The sequence below is a fragment of the Malania oleifera genome, chromosome 5 (genome assembly GCF_029873635.1).
Source record: "Malania oleifera isolate guangnan ecotype guangnan chromosome 5, ASM2987363v1, whole genome shotgun sequence".
Lineage (NCBI taxonomy): Eukaryota > Viridiplantae > Streptophyta > Magnoliopsida > Santalales > Ximeniaceae > Malania > Malania oleifera.
The window spans coordinates 2,963,401-2,985,156 of NC_080421.1; the positions used below are offsets into that span (position 1 = coordinate 2,963,401).

Consider the following 21,756-nt stretch of genomic DNA (forward strand, 5'->3'; position numbering starts at 1 on the left):
GAGTTTTCTGGGTTTAGCAGGCTATTATCGGCACTTTGTGGATGGTTTCTCCAGTTTGTCAGGTCCGTTAACGTGACTTACGAAGAAAAATGTAAGGTTTGAATGGATTGATAACTGTGAGTGGAGCTTCCAGGAGTTGAAGCAGAGGTTGGTTATAGCCCCAGTATTGGCTATTCCATTAGGAGAGGATGGGTTTGTGATATACAGTGATGCATCTCTAAAGGGGCTTAGATGCATATTGATGCAGCATGGCAGGGTCATTGCATATGCTTCTAGACAACTTAAAGAATATGAGAAGAATTACCCTGTGCATGATTTTAAGTTAGCTGCAGTGGTGTACTCTCTTAAAATCTAGAGGCATTATCCGTATGGTAGGAAATGCGAAATCTTTACGGCTCGCAAAAGTTTGAAATATTTTTTCACCCAGAGAGAATTGAACATGAGGCAAAGAAGGTGGTTAGAACTTATCAAAGATTATGATTGTACTATTAGTTACCACCCAGAGAAAGCGAATGTAGTGGCAGATGCTCTAAGCAGGAAGTTAGTAGAACCAATACTAGCAACCATAAAGATTCAGTACTCGATCTTGATGGATTTGAAGAGACTCAGTATAGAGTTGGTAGAGGATAGTCCTCAGGCATTTGTTGCCAGCCTGATTGTACAGCCTACATTATTTGAGAAAATTAAAGCAGCTCAAGGTGACGATGTAGAGTTGGCAGAGGTTATGGCTAGAGTGAGGGATGGTTAGGGAGAGGAGTTCAGCATATCAGATGACGGAGTCCTGTGGTTCCGTACTAGGCTTTGTGTTCCTGCAGATACCGAGATCAGAAGAATTATATTGGAGGAGACTCACAGATCACTATACACAGTCCATCCTAGCAGTACTAAAATGTATAGGGACCTACGAGAGTACTTTTGGTGGAGTGGGATGAAAAGAGAAATTGTCGAATTTGTACAGAAGTGCTTAACGTGCCAGCAGGTTAAGGCTGAGCACCAGAGACCAGTAGGGCAGTTGTAGCCGTTGTTTATTCTAGAGTGGAAGTGGGACCACATTTTTATGGATTTTGTTACGGAGTTACCACCAGTGCAACAGAGATTGAATGCAATTTGGGTAGTTGTTGATCGTTTGACGAAGACTGCCCATTTTATCCCTATTAAAGTTGGTTATTCTATGGATAGACTGGCAGAGATATATGTTCAGGAGATAGTTCACGTCCATGGTGTACCAGTATCCATAGTTTCAGACCGGGATCCTCGGTTTACTTCACGATTCTGGAAAAGCTTTAAGGAGGCTATGGGTACACAATTAGCATTTAGTACAGCTTTCCATCCCCAGTCAAATGGTTAAACTGAGAGGAGAATTCAGATCGTAGAAGATATGCTTCGTGCATGCATGCTAGATTTTGGGGATAGCTGGACTCAGTTCTTACCACTAGTTGAATTTGCCTATAATAACAGCTACCAGTCTAGTATTGGCATGGCTCCATACGAGGCACTGTATGGCAGACGATGTCGTTCTCCTCTCTTTTGGGATGAGGTAGGCGAGAGGTGAGTTTTGGGTCCAGAGATTGTACAGCAGGCTTGTGAAAAGGTCCGACTAATTAAAGAAAGAATCAATATTGCACAGAGTCGGTTGAAAAGTTATGCAGACACTCGCCGCCGGGAGTTAGAGTTTAAAGTGGGAGATCAGGTATTTTTTAAAGTAGTTCCTATGAAAGGGATTATGAGATTTGGGAAGAAGGGCAAGTTGAGCCTAGGTTTATTGGCCCTTTTGAGATACTAGAAAGAATAGGGTCAGTTGCCTATAGGCTAGCTTTGCCACCAGTTTTATCTAGAATACACGACGTGTTTCATATTGCTATGTTGAGGAAATACGTCCCAGACCCATCCCACATCATCAGCTATGCAGAGATAGAACTCAAGGATTCATTAACTTATGAAGAAGTACCAATATAGATATTAAACAGAAAGACACAAGAATTACGCACAAAAGAAATTCAATTAGTGAAAGTTTTGTGGAAGAATCACGCTATAGAAGAAGCTTCTTTGGAACTCGAGGAGCAGATCAAACAGAGATTTTCGTAGTTGTTCCAAGAGGTATAGAGGTAATCAGGTAAAGTATAATAGTTAGATAAGTTTCTTTTGCAGGTACATGTATGGATTTAGTTAATAGATAGTTTTAGTTTTATATATGTAATCTCCCTGAACATAGTATGTAACCACGGTATTCCTCCGCCATAAGTGAGGGTAAGTAATAAAATAAGTAGACCATTTGCTTTTATGGGATGATAGAAGGTAATATAGATAGTAAATTTCGAGGGCGAAATTTTATACGGAGGGGAGAATGTAATGACCCAAGAAATTCTTATAAAACTCGTCGACGAACACAAGGGTCTTGTCGACGAGGGTTCTTCAGTATCTCATCGACGAAGTCCCATCTCGTCGACGAGAAGATACCAAGAGAGGATTTAAGGTTGACTGAAACTCATCAACGAGGGTGCAGATTCGTCAACGAATTTTCTACAGGACTCGTCAACAAGGTGACGTGTCTTGTCGATGAATCTAGTCCTATAAATAGCTGAAACTCAGAATTTTGATAGAAATTTCAGCGCAGAAACCCTTCTCTCTCTCTCTCTCTCTCTCTCTCTCTCTCTCTCTCTCTCTCTCATGACCCCCTCCCCTTCTCTCTTCTCTCTTCGATCCTGACCCCATTTCTCGTCGGATTGAAGATCTGAAGCCACCACGACACTCCTAGCGAAGTTCTCTCCAAGTCTGCCAGAGCAGATCGTGGGGAAAGTTGGTTTGAAATTCATTCCGAATCCAGGGTAAGGTATTTTATTCAGATTATGCCTTCCTTGTAGTTATAAGAAATGTTGTAGGTAAGAAAATACTGATGTTTTGTTTTGGGGGATATTGTTTTCAGGATGTTGAGTTAGGAACCCTATGGGTATAGAGTTAGAATTTAATGGGGGCTTTTCAGATTTAAGGTAAGAGAAATATGCTATGCTAATAGTTTTAATATGTATATAGAATATTATGAATGAGTATTTACAAGCATGCAGATCAGATTATTTTTTCAGAGAATTATGAATATTATTTTTATAGCAAAATTACAGAAATTGAGCATGAGATTGTGTTTATTCAAATGCGTGGCATGAGTTTATTACAATACAATATATATAGATTTTTACAGTATTACAAATATACAGATATTCAGATATTTTATATTATTAGTAATAAATGAGACTTACAGTATTTCCTAGAGAAAAACATGATTTCTAAACCATAACACTCAGACAGTTTATTCAGACAGATTATACAGTGATAGCATCAAGATGTTACAGCAGATATACAGAGTATACAGATATTATATACAGAGTACACAAATATTATATACAGAGCATACAGATATTATATACATAGTATACAGATATTATATACATAAATTTTATACAGATATTACAGATATTATAGATAGTACAGACAGAAAACACAGATATTACAGACAGATAATATATATATTTCAGTCAGATATCTCAGATAATACAGCTCAGAATTATAGTGTTATGATTGTTTTGAAATCATGTTAAAAGCAGCAAGATGAGTATATATTTATATATGTATACAGTATTACACGATATCAGATCCCTGTGGAAATTACAGACAGATATATTTATAGTAGAGCACGGTATCGTTGCTAGTTTCAGACACGTGCAACCACATGACTCAGATAGCATATGCATTCTGTCTAACCGTACTAGGAGAGATTTGTAGTCTCCCCAGCATGCTGGGTTGAGGTAGCTGGTTAGACGATGACTGAGGTTTGAGATAGCCCGGAGTGATTGCAGTGGGCCAAGATCTACATAGATCATTACAGATTGGCAGATGATAGAGATTGCCTTACCTGGAGGGCCGACCAGAGTAAGTCCAGCCTATGGGCGACACAACCCTATCATGAGGGGATATATCATGATATACAGATCTCAGGGTATAGCAGAAGTTCCTATGTACAGATATATCACACAGCAACAGTTTATACTATTATATTAGCAGTACCTTCAGATTGCAAACTCAAATACATAATTATATTTTAAAGATTACATGATAGATATATATTTTGTACAGTTTACCAATTTTCTCAAAGTATAGTTTTATTTTAGTATTTTAAATGATTAACTCAGTTGTCACACACTAGTAATAGCATATTTCCACTTATTGAACGCTGTCTCATCCCAGTGACTTATCATTTTTTAGGAGATCTAGTTAGGTGAGCAAATTAGGCTCGCGGGTAGAGGTTGACTTGTGCTGCCCTTACAGAAAAGGGTAGGTTTTTGAGATACCAGAGTTTTGGGATAGTTTTCAGATTATAGTGACGTCACTGGGTATTTTGTGTTGTAAATATATTTCAGAGCTCTATAGTTTTCTGGTATTGTATTGTATTTAGCAGTTCCCAATTTTATGTACCGCTGCTTAGTTATGTATGACAGACAGAGTTTCCTCGATGCTCTTTGGGCCTGAGATGTTATTATCAGTATTCAAACAGATGACATCTATTATATTCAAAAAAAAAATGTTAAATAAATAGCTGGTCGTTACAGTATAAATAGCTCAAACTTGGGTTTTCAGTGAGATTCTGCATGCAATTTTCCTCTCTCTCTCTCTCTCTCACACACACACACACACACACACTAAAATCGTCCTTCACTCCTTCTCTCTTCGATTTCGGCCCGGTTCTTCGCTGGATCGACGATCTGAAGCCGCCACACTACTCCTGGGAAGTTTCTCTTCATTCCTACAGGAGTGGATCGTTGGTTAGGCCAACTTGAGAACCATCCCAAAATTTGGATAAGTTAGTTAATTTCAGTTTTATTGGATATTTGATGTTTCCAGACTGAGGAGAATATATTAGGAAAGATAATACTTAAGTTTTGCTGGGGGGAAATGTTAATTTTAGGGGTTGTTCTAAGAACATTGCAGGTGTAGGATTGGGTGTTTTGTGGGCTTCCCAGTAAGTCAGGTAAGGGGATAATCTAAGTTAGAAATTTTCATGAAATTATTTATTATTTTACAACATTAAATTTCAGGAAAATACGTATATTATATAATTATGTTTGACAAATACTGTTATGAACAGGGATATGTTTTAAACGTGTTTTATCAGAAAATATGGTTTTGGGAACAGATTTTACATTCAATAGATTACCCATTTCTGTGTGGCATGAGTTTAAATTTTCATATAATTATGTATGTCAGAATAATATGTTTCTCCCAGATCAAACATGATATGATAGTTTTCAAGACAATTATGAATCAACATAGGAACCATGATTTTACATATTAAATAGTATAGAAAAATTATGTTCAGTATATTAAGATATGCCGGCGTAGATGTCGTGATTCATGTTATGTTATGTCAGCACAGATGTCGTAATTCATGTTATGTTATGTCGGCACAGATGTCGAGATTCATGTTGACGTAGATGTCATAATCACGTATGATAAGACATAATTTATGAAATACGAAACAGTTATGTTCAATATATGAAACATATTATATGTTATCAGAACCCCAATGGTATGGTTTAGTTCAGTTTTAGGAGTATGACACTGTAGCTTTATGTTTAGAATTATGATAGTGCTACCACACGACCAGTAGTGTGGGAGATGACAGTCGATGTGGCTTTAGTGTAGAGTGGAGTAGTCCCCCTGGTAGTCCGGGACAAGGAGGGACATACCCATCGTACTTATAGACTTATGATTGATCTAGTATGGTCGATCAACTATTGTTAGGTCCCGCCTTAGGGCTGCACAACCTAGTCATATAGAGGTAAGATATGACATCAGCTAACTATCCATCTTGAATATTATTTCAGTATTTTATTGTTATATAAGGTGATTTTCATGTATATAACTCTAGTATGCTTTATGATGATATAAAAAATCATATTTTACTCAGTTCTGTTACAGATAGATTTTATCAAATATGTTTATCATACTGTTTATATGTATAACACGAATATACTCAAAATGTCACATACTGATATTAGTTTATTTCCCTTACTAAGAGATGTCTCGGCCTAGCTATATATAAACATTTCAGCTTGATCCTACGATATTTGTCACGCGTCAGCTTACGGGTCATTTCCGAAGAAAATCTCTTGGTCTGCGAGATTTACTTCCCCACATTGCCACACGTCACCGCGAAAAACGCTGCACGTTTAAATCTCGCAAAACCAAACTGCGAGATTACGTAAGCGGAGAAAATTTTTCCCAAGTATTATTTAATATTTTATTTTAAATTAATAATAAAACCGGAAAAAACTCCGTAAGGTAAAAAAAATAACTGAAATAAACTTGAATTCGAGTTCAAGAATCGGATTAGAGTTGGAGAGCTGCTAAAAGCTGCGGGAAGGAAGGGAAGAAAAGAGGGACGGGAAGGCGAGTAAGCAGGGACGAAACCCTAGAAATGGCGGAGAAATTGGCTCCTGAGAAGCGTCACAGCTTCATCCATGGAGGTATCTCTCTCTCTCTCTCTCTCTCGTTTTTATCACAATTTAATTTAGTTTTTAGTATTTTGTCTTTTTATACCGTTCTTCGCGAAAATAATTTTACAGCTTTAACGAGCTGGAATCGATAGGATTTTCTAATGTTGTAATAAACGATGTCTAAGATTTTATCACATTCGATTCAGGTCAGAAGGTTTTCGAGTGGGATCAAACGCTTGAGGAGGTAAACATTTACGTAGCGCTTCCTCCGAACGTTCCTTCAAAGCTGTTTTACTGCAAGATTCAGTCCAAGCACGTTGAAATTGGGATTAAAGGCAACCCTCCATATCTTAATGTCAGTTTGCATAAATTACTCTTTAATTTTGTTTGTTCTTTTTTAACTCTAATCTAATGTCTGCAAATTACTGGTTTCACAGCATGAACTCACCTGCCACGTGAAGACTGATTCTTGTTTTTGGACCATAGGTAATCAGTTTTGCTCATATTTCTTTTCCTTTACCCTTGTTTGGTTGCTGAGATATGAAAGGTGAAAGTGCCTCCTCCACCCGGTGCCGGGGTGAAGAAGTGTTTCATGTTTTATGTGTTATGATGTTTTCTTTCCCAAAAAAGGGGTATTCATAAGGGGATAAGTGGGGTGAAGAAGTGCTTGAATTTTATGTCTTAATCTGTTTTGTTTCCCAAAGAAGGGGAATTCATAACTAAGCAAATTATTAGGCTCAGTTAGTTGAAGCTTTTGTTTTCTAGTATCATGGATTATGATGATATGTATCAAATTTAAAAATGTGATGTTTTAGCGGAATTAGTAGTCACCGTGTTTTTTGGGGTTTAAATGTGGCAGAGGATGATACTATGCACATGACACTGCAGAAGAGGGACAAAGGTCAGACATGGCCATCTCCTATATTAGGCCAGGGTCAGCTAGATCCTTATGCTACTGATCTTGAACAGAAGCGCCTCATGCTGCAGAGATTTCAGGAAGAGGTAAGTGAGCCTATTACTTCTCCTTGAGGTATTAATGCAGTTTTTCTTTGGAAAATCCCTAATAGAACTTAACAAGAATAAATCAAAGCAAGCATGCAAGATTTAATGTGTTGGGCACTTAACGTACCCATGTATATGATCCACACAAAATCCGCAATTGAAAAATAACACTGAACCCCAGGTACCCCATACAATCGCTGGCATATAAAAAATTCACAAAGAAGAGGTTTCTCAATGATCCTGTCTATCTCTTTTCCTCTAGACATATTACTACATATTTATAAACTCTCAAAACCAGATCTGGATGAACTAGGACTCCTTATTCTTTGAAGCATGAGCATATCCAAAATAGGAAACTGAAGCATGAGGAAATGTGGTTTGAAACTGATTCAAAGCAACAGAGAAAATGAATCCTGCCACAACTGTCCAACCACCTCCTGTAAGAAATTTATAGAAAAGAGAAGCTTTGCTCTGTGTCATTAATGGAGGACCTATGCTTAAATTGAGGCGATCCTTCTGAAATCACCAAACAACTTGTCAACTCCTAGACAGCCCAAATTAAAGCTATATTTCAACTGCTTGGTTTGTTTTTAGTCATCTAGTTCCATCCATCTCTTGTGTGTTATTTATGTCTTCCGTTTCACTTGTTTTTTATTCTCATGCTGTTGCTCATATCTATTGGTTAAACTTTGTGGACATAGGTTGATCTCTCAGGTAACAGTGGTTAAAGAATTGTATCTGAAACTTGTTATAAGATTCAAATGTGACTCTAGGTTTGTATTGTCAACAGAAATGTTTGTTTATTTTTGTGAAAGGTCAACTTGTAATTTTCATTTAGATTTTGCATTTAATAGTAGTAATGATTGAAGAGTTTTTATGCTATTATTTAGAGAATTTATTTTAATTCAGTTTTTTGAATGAGAATCAATAAGATATGAGGTAATTTGGTTTTAATTGTAATAATTTCTTAATTCCGTCCTTAAGAGGTAAGGAGCTCTTTCTCTACCTCTTGTATATGAAACATTAGTCCTTCAGGATGCATTCAGCTTGGTAGCTAAGGTTTATAGGAACTGGACCCAATTATCCTGCTCATGTTTGTATTGCACCTTCCATTGGATAGGCTAATTATTCAAAATAGAAAAATACACTTTACTACAAAAGATTAGATCAAAATAAATTCTTCTATAAAGTTCTTTTCCTAATTGAAGAAATGGGGAAACCTTCTAGCAATTTTCGGCGACCTCTAGGCAATGCACCATTCCCCTAACAATGCTGTAAGAAAAAAAAAAACAAGACTTTGCTGTCTTTCTTTCCCAAATTGACATCAGATGCAGATGACGAACACACTACCCCCACCCCCACACCCCCAAAAAAGGATTGAAGCTTCTTCATTAGAACCACCACACCTTTTCTTCAAATAGAAATCCAAAAAGAGTAAAATTGTGCTGTCCAGCACAGAATGGGAGACCCAAGCTGTTCATTGCACCCACCTTTCAGAAAATGCAACCGAAGAACCCCAAAAATTGTAGAGCAAATTACAACTCATAGATGCAATTTGGAAATTCATGACAAAGGGAAGTACATGCTTTTTAATACAATTGCCAACCAGAACCGGTACCTGCAGACCAGAGAGTACACAAGCATCGTGGAAAGAGTTTCCAGCACCTGAAACCACTGTGAGAACTTGATATAGAGGAAGGACATGCGGATGAGGATGAATTGGTTGAAGATCTAGAAGTAGGGCTGTTCATGGGTCAGGTTGGGTTGGGTTGGGTTGGGCTTAAAATTCCATCTTATTTGGTCTTGTCGGTTCGGTAAAAAGGTCAATCTTAAGTTGAATCATTGAAGATGCAAGGGTTGGTTTGGGTAGGCTTGATTATCGAGTGGGTTGGTTTTAATTGGCGGTTTTAATTGTTTTAAAGTGAACTAGAAAAGAAAAAAAAAAAAAAAAACACAAAGGAATATGTATGAGAATTTTGGCCAAACATAATGTGCTACATTGAAAACACTACTTAAACTAGTGTTATTCTTATTTTTAAAAAAAAAACAGTTACAATAGTATCAATGTAATGGTATGAGTAACAAACTAAGTATTTTTCAATTTTCCATTTTAATAATACAATATAAAGAAGGTTCCAAAACTAATAAAAAATTTATGGTGATTAACACGCATACCATTAACGAAATTAAAAAAAAAAAATGAAAATATGTTTATTATCTTCCAAAATGACTAAAATATCATATCCAAAAGCATTACTACTATAAAAATAAAATTGAAAATATAAAAATTATAACAGTTCATAATGCTCGTATACATCTCATTGTGCATCTTATGTATTCTTAAGTCTTGGGTAATTGTAGGCATATATATACACAGAGGTGGTTCGGGTTGGGTCGGGTGGATATTAGATGCTAAACCTGCAACCAACCCTATATGATTGGGTTATGCAAAATAAGAAACTGCCAACCGACCCATAATCCATTTGAAACTGATTTTTTGGGTTGGTTAGGTTGTTGAACAACCCTAGCTGAAAGGATGGAAGTCAGTGGTGGCAAAGGATGGTGTAGAAGGTGTGGAGGAAGTGGGAGAAAAAGAAGGCATATGATGGGGGTGCTGGAGCTTGGGGCATCTTTGTCCTATTTCATTTCTTTTTTGGCTTCATCAGGGCTGCCTGCGGGCAGGGACTGGGGCATTTCTTGGCCAGTTCTATTCTACTAGCATGTTGCACCTAACATAAGCTATTAGCCTATCCTAGAATAACCACTGAATCAAACACACCCATATTGTTGATCTAGGCTGAATAAATTGGTAGTTACAGCTCTTTGTGAGTTTCAGTGGTGCTATGAGATTGTCTTTAGAATTGCATGAGGTGATCAACCTATCTCTACTTGCACTTTCTGTTATTCTTTTTCTTTTTGGGTCTAAAAGTCTGGTCACTACCAGATACATCCTAAAATATGGAAAAATTTCCTCAGCTATGGTCTTGGATTATGTTTAAGGCTCAAGAAATTGATATTTGAAAACCTTTTCCCAACCTGAGTAGGGATTTCTGTTGCACTTTCCATCGAAGCTGTTTCATCTTGTTTGATCTTCTATCCTAATGACTGAACTTTTAGTTGAGTTCTGGTTTGCTTGTTAAAATGCATTTGGCCGTTCATTTTTAGAATTTGCTGTAGTTTGTTTAGCAGGGTACAACTGATAACTAGCAAAGAAAGACATGAACAGTCTCTATTTGCATTAGGCAGTTTCCAAATGTGGGGAGTGGAGGAATATGTTGGGAGCCAAGGCTTCTCATCCTGGATTCCTCCCGAGGGTTTCTGCAGTGCTGCTTCACTATCCCATGTGCTAAGCTTTCTCAACTTTTCTGTTTAGCTTGATTGTGGGGATCATGGCGTTGCATGTGCCACACCTCCCCCCCCCCCCCCCTCCCCTCCTTCTCTTCCCCAAACAAAAATTAGCCAAACACATTTTCACATATTATATATCAGTCTTATTGTATGTATTTTGCCAGCTTAGCCTCTGATAAAAAAAAGGTGTTTGGCCACATAGCTGTTTTCAAGCATGCTCAAATTTTGCACTTAAATGTCCTAATTTTTTCACACACAGCCGGTCCCAAGCCCGGGTTAAGGAGGAGGGTTGCGTTAGGTAGCTGATAGCCAGGGTAAAATTTGTCAGATCACTATGATATGAATCCTTACCGAATATTTGCTGGGGCGTCCCCTACGAGCGACGTGTTGCACTTGAACCACTCAGGTGTAGCGAAAAGTGGGCGAGGGTGGGCTAGGTCGTCGCCCCGAAGCGACGCGCCGTGTCAGCGCCCGGGTACGGTGTCAAATATGCGAGGGTTCCTGCATCATTCTAGACGTGAGCAGGTAAAGACGTTAGTTCAGGAAACTAGGATTAGATTAGCAACTTGGAATATAGGGACACTTACGGGTAAAAGCATGGAAATTGTGGATACAATGATTAGAAGAAGAATTAATATAATTTGCCTTCAAGAAACTAAGTGGGTGGGGGAGAAAGCTAGAGAAATCGATAAATCAGGTTTTAAACTTTGGTACATTAGAAAAGAAAAACATAAGAATGGAGTAGGCATTATTATAGACAAAAACTTAAAAGATAGCGTTGTGGATGTAATTAGAGTAAGAGATAGAATTATAAAAATCAAAATGGTATTAGGACGAGATAATAAATATCATTAGTGCTTATGCTCCTCAAGTTGGCTTAGTAAAAAATCTTAAAGAGACAATTTTGGGAAGATATGGATAGTATTATACAAGGCATACCAGGGACTGAAAAAATATTTATAGAAGGAGATCTGAATGGACACGTTGGAAGAGATAATAAAAATTATGAAAGGATACATAGAGGATATGGATATGGAGACAAAAATGAGTCTGGGGAGATGATCTTAGACTTTGCTATGTCATATGATTTTAGTATAATGAATACTTGCTTTAAGAAGAGAGAAAAACACTTAATAACCTTTAAAAGTTGACAAAATAGAAGTCAAATAGATTTTTTTTTAACTAGGAGGGTAGATTGTGTATCATGCAAGGATTGTAAAGTTATTCCAGGTGAAAGTCTAACCACACAACATAGAGTCTTAGTGTTAGATATATGCATTAAAAAATGGAAGAAAAAGGATAAAATAAACCAGTGTAGGAGAACTAGATTGTGGAACCTAAAAGGAGAAAATATAATAAAATTTAAAGATAAAATGATCAAAGATGAGGATTGGACCTTAGAGGATGGGATAGATTCAAATACTCTTTGGAATAGATTAGCTAGCTCTATTAAAAAGATAGCAAAAGAGATTTTAGGCGAATCAAGGGGAAGATTCTCAAATAGCAAAGAAAGTTGGTGGTGGGATAAAGATGTACAAAAAATCATAAAGACAAAAAGAATTTGGTATAAAACGTGGCAAAAATGTAGAAACAGCGATAACTTTGAAAAATATAAGGAGGCAAGAAAAGATGTAAAAAGGGCCGTTAGTGAAGTTAAATATAGATTATTTAATAGTTTGTATGATAGATTAGGTACAAAAGAAGGGGAAAGAGATATATTTAAACTTGCTAAAGCTAGAGAAAGGAAGAACAAGGACTTAGGAAATGTAAAATTTATAAAAAGTGAGGATGATATTGTCTTGGTTAAGGACGAAGATATTAAAGAAAGATGGCGAAGTTACTTTAGTAAGTTGTTTAACGAAAACCAAATAGAAGGCTTAAATTTAGAATTGTCAAATGAGGAAAAGACTAAAAATATAAGATTTATTCGAAAAATTAGAGTTAACGAAGTTAAGTTTGCACTAAAAAAGATGAAAAATGGGAAAGCTATGGGACCAGATAACATCCCAATTGAAGTTTGGAAATGCTTGGGTGATAACGGAATTATATGGTTAACTAATTTATTTAATACAATTGTAAAAACTAAGAAAATGCCAGATGAATGGAGGAAAAGTACTTTAATACCTATATACAAAAATAAAGGAGATATTCAAAATTGTAATAACTATCGTGGAATTAAACTTATGAGTCATACGATGAAACTATGGGAAAGAGTAGTTGAACAAAAATTAAGGTTAGAAACGAAGATCTCAGAAAATCAATTTGGTTTTATGCCTGGGAGATCTACCACAGAAGCTATTTATCTTTTAAAAAGATTAATGGAAAAGTTTAGAGAAAAGAAGAGGGACTTGCATATGATATTTATTGACCTTGAGAAAGCATATGATAGGATACCTAGGGAAGTTCTATGGTGGGTTTTAGAAAAAAAAGGTGTATGTTGTAGGTATACCGATGTCATTAAGTATATGTACGATGGAGTAATGACTAGTGTAAAGACTATAGATGGAGAAACTAGAGAATTTTCAATTACCATAGGTGTACATCAAGGATCTGCTTTGAGTCCTTATCTTTTTGCTTTAGTGATGGACCAATTGACTAAGAGTATTCAAAAGGAGGTTCCATGGTGTATGTTGTTTGCAGATGATATTGTATTAATTGACGAAACTAGGGATGAAGTAGAGGCTGAGTTAGAATTATGGAGAGAAGTTTTGGAATCTAGAGGCTTTAAGATAAGTAGAAATAAAACAAAATATATGAAATGTAATTTTAATAATAATAGGAGGAATATTGGAGACAAAGTTAAACTTGATGATGAAGAAATAAATAGCACTTGTAGATTTCGATACCTTGGATCTATTATGCAAGCTGAAGGAGAAATTGAAGATGATGTAATGCATAGAGTTAAAGCAGGTTGGGTAAAATGGAGAAATTCTTCAAGTGTTCTATGTGATCGTAGAATACCCTTAAAATTGAAAGGGAAGTTTTATAGGACAGCTATAAGACCAGCCATGCTATATGGATCAGAATGTTGGGCGACGAAGAAACATAATATCCAAAAAGTAAAAGTTGCTGAAATGAGGATGCTTAGATGGATGAGTGGTATAACATTGAAAGATAAATTAAGGAATGAACATATTCGTGGTAAGTTAGGTGTAGCTCCTATAGAAGATAAGATAAGGGAAGGACGACTCAGATGGTATGGACACTTGCAACGTAGGCTTTATAGTGCACCTGTGAGGAAGAGTGACTTAGTTACTGTGGGGGGCAGTAGAAGGGGTAGGGGTAGACCTAAAATAACTTGGGAGGAGATAGTGAGTAAGGATTTAATATCTTTGAATCTATCAAAAGAAATGGTCCATGATCGCATAAATTGGCGGAAAAGGATTCATATAGCCGACCCCACTTAGTGAGACTAAGGTTTGGTTTTGTTGTTGTTGTTGTTGGCAAGTTGAATCATTATATGTAACCTACCTAAATATCCAGTTGTCCTTATTATTTGCGAGAACTTAAAAACCAAGATAAAAAATTATAGCGTGTGGTTTCTGCATAGTTACCACATGGCGTAGCGCATGGTTACCACATGGCTTAGTGCACTGTTACAACATGGTTATGGCATGACCTAGCGCATGGTAACCACATGGTTACCATATGACCTAGCACATGGTAACCACTTGGTTACACTATGGCCTAGCACATGGTTACTGCATGGCCTAGAACACATGCATGGTTACTACTTGGTTAGCACACGGCCTAGCATGCATGGTTACCACATGGTTAGTGTATGATCTAGTGCATGGTTACCACTATGACGACTCAATCATTCATTCTAAAATACATGACAATTTATAACACAAACACACCACACCAGTGGAAATCTGGAGAGGGCAGGATGTACGCATTTTTTACCTCCATGCTTGAAGGGACGGTTTATGTGATTTGAACACCTTTTGGTTTTGATGTAACCTTGTTGCCATTGAGTTAAGGTTACTCTCGAGCTCATTCATAATTCATTCTAGTATATTAGATTCATTAATATTAAAAAATAATTTTATGATTGGTAAATATGCACGCATTGTAGCTCCACACACACATTAGATATTGTGTTTTAAAAATGCATAGTGGCAAGTTTCCAGAAGTTTGTTCTGAAAAAGGGTTGTTCCTCATTCTTTGCTCAAGTATCTTCTTGTGGAATTTTAAGGAAGTGAGTCTAGGAACTTGTAAGATTGTTGTTGAAGGTGTCGTACATTATTTGCTTAGAATGGAGTCAAAAATAAATAAATAACTACATAGGTAGAAATTCAGAGAATTGGAAACAAAACACTTCAAGGTCTATTTGATATTATTGTTGTTTTCTGTTTTTCCATAGTGAAGATACATACTATAAAAACGCGTTTGTTTATGTTCTCACTTTTCGGTTTTTGTTGTTGGTTTTCAGCAGTTTGCTAAAAAATTGAAGACCAGATTTTATGGTTTTAAACTGTTTTGGCAACCTGTTGTCAGAAATTTTAATATAGGAAAATAGTTTTTTGGATTAAATTATTTAATTTATACACTTTTGAATTAAAATAAAAATAAAATGATCATATTGATTTAAATATAGTTAAAATAAATATACATAAATTTAAAAAAATAATAAAAAAGCCAATTACAAAATACTTCTACTAGTTTTCAATTGTCATGTCTAATAAAATTTTTATTGTAAAGTATAATTTAAAAGTAGAACAATTAAGTAAAATAATTATAGTAAAGTTTATTTTTATTATGGTAATTTTTATAATGTGTATTATTTGTAATTTTATTATTTTAATAATAGTATTTGATTTAAAGATGAAAATGAGCATTTTAACTAAGTTTTTAATTTATATTAACTTTATAAATGTTGATCAAAAGATTACTGGTTTCTAGCTTTTAGTTTCCGTTTATGGTTCTCTAATTTTTGATAGTGATACCAAATGGCTGCTTTCTTTTCCACATTTTTTTTTTTTTTCCTGAAAAACCAAACGAAAAACAGATTATTTCTCGTATGCAAATTTCACCTGTTTTGGATTCCCTTTGTGATTTTATTTTTGTTTCCTCATTTTCATTCCATTCAATTTGGTAACAAAGTGCTTCTTCCCGCAGAACCCAGGTTTCGACTTTTCACAGGCTCAGTTTACAGGGAACTGTCCTGATCCAAGGACATTTATGGGAGGTATCCACTCTGGTTGACAATTATGGTATGCCACTGGCATAATGAATCATGTAGGGTGCCTTCTGTGAAGTAAGATCTGGATAATGGTTAGTTGTATATTATAGTTATACTACCTTCTTTCTGAGTGCAAATGCTGCTTCCCAATCATATAGTTTGTGTTCACCCACTTGATGTAGTATTGCATTTGTAGCCCTGCAATCTATAATAAGCTGCTTTAAGGATTGACAAAACATCTTATTTGCCATTGAAAGCCATCAGCTCTGGCCATGGCCTTAACCTTTTTAAGCAGGTACAGGAGGAACTGCAGGGCGGGAGAATCTTGTAAGTTACTTTTTTAACCTTTTGGAAGAATGGGAAGGGCAAAAAAGTAATTTAAATTTCACAAAGACCTGAGATACCAGCTGCTGCTATGTATGTACATGTTAAATATTTTTGAGCCCTAGGCTAAGAGCAGTATACATAATATTGAACCCTGTTTGCTGACCTGTTCATTGCGAATAAAATGAAATAAAAAATTACAAATAATTCTGCCCTTTATTGTATTTTCAAGATTTTCATATGAATGTTACAGAATATTAAGAAAAAAAGTGTTTTCTAAAATGGAAATGAAAATAAAAATTACTTTTCTAACAAATAAGTTCTTCGTTTTGTTACTCCTAAAACATTCTATGGAGAAATTCATTAGCCCTTCAACATTTTATGAAAAATTAGAAAATAATACAAATATAAATCTATATTTTCTTATACAAATGTGTTTTTTTTAATAAAAAAAGCAAGATAATATTTTGGAAATTATTTTAAAGATCACGAGAAATTAAATTACATTTGGCTACTAAATGAGTCTTAATCATTTGAACTTTTTGTCTTTACAATAATAAGCGCATACTTGCATTAGAGTTATTTTTTGTTTTGTTTTTCATTTCTAATATTTGTTCTTGTTCATTTTTTGGAAGGTCGGGTAGAGGAGTTGTCCGTAAATGAGGGAATGGGGACCCAAACGAGTCCCGCCTATCAGCAATTTGGTCTTAACGTTCAAAAAAGTTGAAGTCCACAGCCAAATTTGCCCCCGACTTCAATCCGTTCGAATCAAAAATTTTACTTTTAAAAAAATAAAGAAAAAAGTTAATTTTATATTAAATATTATTAAAAATAAAATTTTATTTTAATATAATTAAAAGTCAGAAAAAATAAAAAACTAATGATGAATAAAATCAGAAAATTATTCACATATTTGATATATTTTTTTATTATCTTTGTCACTTTGATAACTAAACAAACATAAAATATGGGATTTTTATACTTTCCTTTCTTTTCTTTTCTTTAGTATTTTTTTCAAGTTTGAAACAGAGCCTAAATGTCATCTCGTGAAAGCACAAATCCACTCCAAGATCAAATTTTGAAAAAAAAAAAAAAACTCATAAATATCATTTGATGTTTTAAAAAAAAAAAAAGTCTGTTCATTTGCCAACTCTATGCACCATCCGAAGTAGTTAGTCTTTTTAGCTTTAAAAAAAACATAAATAAAAAACCACAAGGCATCATTAAATACTAACTTCAAAATTTTCGTGTTCCGTCTCTTTTCCTTTTTTATATATGTATATTTAAAAATTCACTATTTTTCACAAAATATTTGATGCATCTCTCACTTTTTCCGGGCCAAAGCTAATAAGAACAATACATCACATGAGATAGCCCCTAAAAAAAAAAGGGAATCAGTCAATTTCCAAGGTTCTTCCCTCCATATATATATATATATCTTATGCTGGGAAGACATCGGTATATTTTCTTCATAGTTGGGAGTTTGGAGTTCAAAAAATAAATTAAAGTTTGTTTGAACAAAATGTAATACGAAATTATATAATAATAATTTTATCTAAATTCAAGTCTATGACTCCAAAACTGTGCTCTCAAATACAATATAATAGAGTGTTTTGGAGCATGTATTTCAAGTCTTGGATTTTGATTTATACAATATTGTCCAAAAAATTTACATAGATTTAAATTTAAGGTCAAAAATTTATGCTCCCAATCACAGAGTTAATATATTTCGAAGGAACAAAAGCACATTGACACTTATTGTACGCATTTTCTCAACAATTCTACCAACATAAGCACATTATGAAAATATATTTTTTTTATACTATTTTTTATGTTTATTGTGTGCACACATATGTTAAAGGTATAGTTGGCTATTAACTTATATATATATATATATATATATATATATATATATATATATATTTGATAATTTATTTTAAAAAAAAAAAAGGTAACTGCAAACACAATTTTTTTTAATAAATTCAAAATAAAAAATAAATAAAATAATTATTCTAAATTTATAACTAAAAAATTGTTATTCCTTTTTCTATTTTTTTTATTATATCCCAGAGATAAGAATATACAATTCACAAATAAGAGCTTGCAACAATTCAAACATTTGTCAATAAATTTGAAGAACGTTTACCAAACAAAACTAATGTAGAGTTTGGTGAGAAGAAATAGATTGAATTGATCAAAAGTGAAGTCAACGAAGATTTAAGAATGGCCTGATGAATTTCAGTTGGTTCTTCTACCACTCATTGATGTGTTTTGAGATAAGGCGACAGTTGGGCCTCTCTAGTTTCAAACGTAACGAGATAACGGCTACTAACCACCACCCGCCAAGAGCAAAATATTGAACCCGTGTTAGTTTTCTAAATCCCAACGGCAATTTAAAAATAGCGTGCCTCCATTTTCAAGATGGCTGCAACCTTATCTCCCCTCCGCTTCTTAAAATCCGACCCTCCAAATAGAGTCGAAGCAGCGAAAGCAAAGCGGGGACATCGCCTCGTCGCAAACCAAACAATCCCCGAATCAACTCGAAGTGGTAAAAATGGAGAAAAGCCTTCATCAGAATCTCTGGTAAGGGGACACCATCATCATCTTGCTCAGACAAGGGCTCTTGCAGCTTACTTGGAATCTGGGTGCATAGAAAATGCACTCTATCTGTTTGAGAAAATGTCACACAAGAAAACTTTTGACTGGAATATTGTAATTAGAGGTCTCACAAATAATGGGTTCTTTTTAGAAGCCATTGATTTCTATCATAGAATGAAAATCCAGGGCGTTCAGGCTGACAATTTCACTTTCCCGTTTGTAATCAAGGCGTGCACTGGGTCAGGCTCTTTGATAGAAGGAGAGAAGGTTCATTCAAAGCTTATTAAAGTTGGTTTAGAGTGGGATATATACATTTGCAATTCCCTTATTGTTATGTATGCGAAGCTCGGGTGTATTGAGTACGCAGAGAAGGTGTTCAGCGAAATGCATGTTAGAGACTTGGTTTCATGGAATTCTATGATTTCAGGCTATGTTTCGGCTGGGGATGGTTGGAGCTCATTGATGTGCTTTCAGGAGATGCTGGTATTTGGGCTAAAAGCTGATAGTTTCAGCATGATCAGTGCTCTGGGTGCTTGTGCTCTTCAGCATTCTCTGAGAATCGGGAAGGAAATTCATTCTCAAGTGATCAGGAGTGAGTTTAAACTTGACATCAAGATTCAAACATCACTTATCAACATGTACAGCGAGTGTCGCAGAATGGATTATGCAGAAATGGTGTTTGGTGGGATTTCTCAAAAAAATATTGTAACTTGGAATACTATCATAGGCGCGTATGCTCTAAATGCACACCCCCTTGAGGCATTTGCTTATTTGATAAAGATGCAGGCAGCTGATGACTTGAGTCCTGACACTATCACCATGATAAACTTGCTTCCCTCTTGTGCACAACTAGGAGCCCTCATGCAGGGTAAATCTATCCACGGCTTTGCCATTAGGAAAGGTTTTCTTCCTTGTCTAGTCCTGGAGACTGCTCTGGTTGACATGTACGGGAAGTGTGGGAAGACAGAGCCAGCAGAACGTGTTTTTGGTCAAATGACTGAAATGAACTTGGTATCATGGAATTCCATGATATCTACTTATGTGCAAAATGGGCGGAATAAAGAGGCCTTGAAATTGTTCCTCGATTTATGGAATGAGCCTTTCAGACCTGATGCTGTCGCAATCGCAAGCATCCTCCCAGCTTATGCTGAATTAGCCTCACTGAGGGAGGGCGAACAAATCCATGGTTACATTGTGAAATTAGAGTTTGGTTCAAACATCTTCATCTCAAATTCGATTGTTTACATGTATGCGAAATGTGGTTATCTCAAAACTGCACGAAGAATATTTGATCATATGTTGTTTAAGGATGTTGTTTCATGGAACGTGATAATTATGGCCTATGCCATTCACGGGTTTGGGAGAATCTCCATTGAATTGTTCTGTGAGATGGAGAAAAAGGGGATTGGGCCCAACGGAAGTACATTTGTTTCGCTGCTCTCATCTTGCAGCATTTCTGGCTTGGTTGACAAAGGTTGGGAATACTTCAATTCCATGAAAAGGCACTACTCTATTGATCCATGGGTAGAGCACTATGGTTGTATGCTTGATCTTCTCGGTCGTGTAGGAAATCTTGATCTAGCGAATTCATTCATCAAAGAAATGCCGGTGGTTCCAACGGCTAGAATATGGGGATCTTTTCTGACTGCATGTAGAAACAACAAAAACATAGAACTGGCCGAACTTGCAGCTAAGCACATTTTATCCTTGAGACATGATAATACAGGGTGTTTTGTCTTGCTTTCTAACATGTATGCTGAACTTGGGAGATGGGAAGATGTTGAGCAAATTAAAGGTCTTATGCAGAAAGAAGGGATTGAGAGAACCAGTGGATGTACCCTGATTGAGATCAACAGTGAATCTTACAGGTTCATCAATCAAGATATGTCCCATGTTGAAACCAACACGATCTACAATGTGCTGGATATTATATCAAGAAAGGCCGCGAAAGACATTGATGATCACCATACCACCAAGTTCATACCGCTGGATATAATGAAGAAAAAAGCAAACTCGCCAAAAAGTCACAGTGTAAGATTGGCAATCTGTTTTGGCTTGATCTCCACAATAGTCGGCAAACCCGTTCTTGTGAGGAAAAACATCAGAATATGCAAATATTGCCACACTGCTGCAAAGAAGATTTCAGAGATTACCAAAAGAGAGATAATTGTGGGAGATTCGAAGATATATCATCATTTCATAGATGGTCAGTGCTCATGCAGCGATTATTGGTGACTACAGAACTTCCAAATACACTTGATAAAAATAGTAAAACCCATTAACCTGTAAGCTTTTTTCTTTTTTGTCCTGATTTTTTGATGAACACATTGCAGGCACCAGATTATCAGATCTGTAATGTAAACAATTAAACATCTCTTGTCCATTTGTATATTTTTACTGCCAAGTAATAAAATTGCTCAATATGTTCAAACAACTTCTTATACTCGAGCTTGGATCAAAATTAACCAAGGCTCACCATTGCGTTCTTGGAAGGCACACATTCTTACCTCCACATTGAAGAAACTGTTTCTATGAAGAAATTGCTTTTATGATTTGAATAACACTATTAACCACATGTTTTTAAAAAATTTGCATTTTGGAGGCCACTCACCCAAATTAAGCTGTCTTGCACAACATCTAGCATATTGATTGTGATTTACCAATAGTATAAAAGGCTATGAGAGATAGACACGCCAATGCACAAGCTTTGTCATGTGGCCTTGGCAAACCTTGGACATATCCAGAAATGTCGGGGTCGGAGACTGACATGATACTGAAAAATCATAGTGATCGGAAAAAAGTCACTTGTACAAA

At 35.7% G+C, this 21,756-nt stretch overlaps 2 protein-coding genes across 2 annotated transcripts; both read left to right on the forward strand.

Annotated features, from left to right (window-relative positions):
* The first annotated feature begins 6,335 nt into the window (after positions 1-6,335).
* On the forward strand, positions 6,336-16,256 carry LOC131156609 (uncharacterized). Its single transcript, XM_058110421.1, has 5 exons — positions 6,336-6,515; positions 6,692-6,840; positions 6,923-6,971; positions 7,345-7,487; positions 15,957-16,256. Exons 1-5 carry the CDS (start codon positions 6,467-6,469, stop codon positions 16,041-16,043), a joined length of 477 nt encoding a protein of 158 aa, XP_057966404.1. The 5' UTR covers positions 6,336-6,466; the 3' UTR covers positions 16,044-16,256.
* Positions 16,257-18,439: 2,183 nt separating this feature from the next.
* LOC131156610 (pentatricopeptide repeat-containing protein At4g35130, chloroplastic) lies at positions 18,440-21,376 on the forward strand. Its single transcript, XM_058110422.1, has one exon. The coding sequence runs from the start codon at positions 18,766-18,768 to the stop codon at positions 21,175-21,177; it is 2,412 nt and encodes an 803-aa protein (XP_057966405.1). The 5' UTR covers positions 18,440-18,765; the 3' UTR covers positions 21,178-21,376.
* Positions 21,377-21,756: the final 380 nt, after the last annotated feature.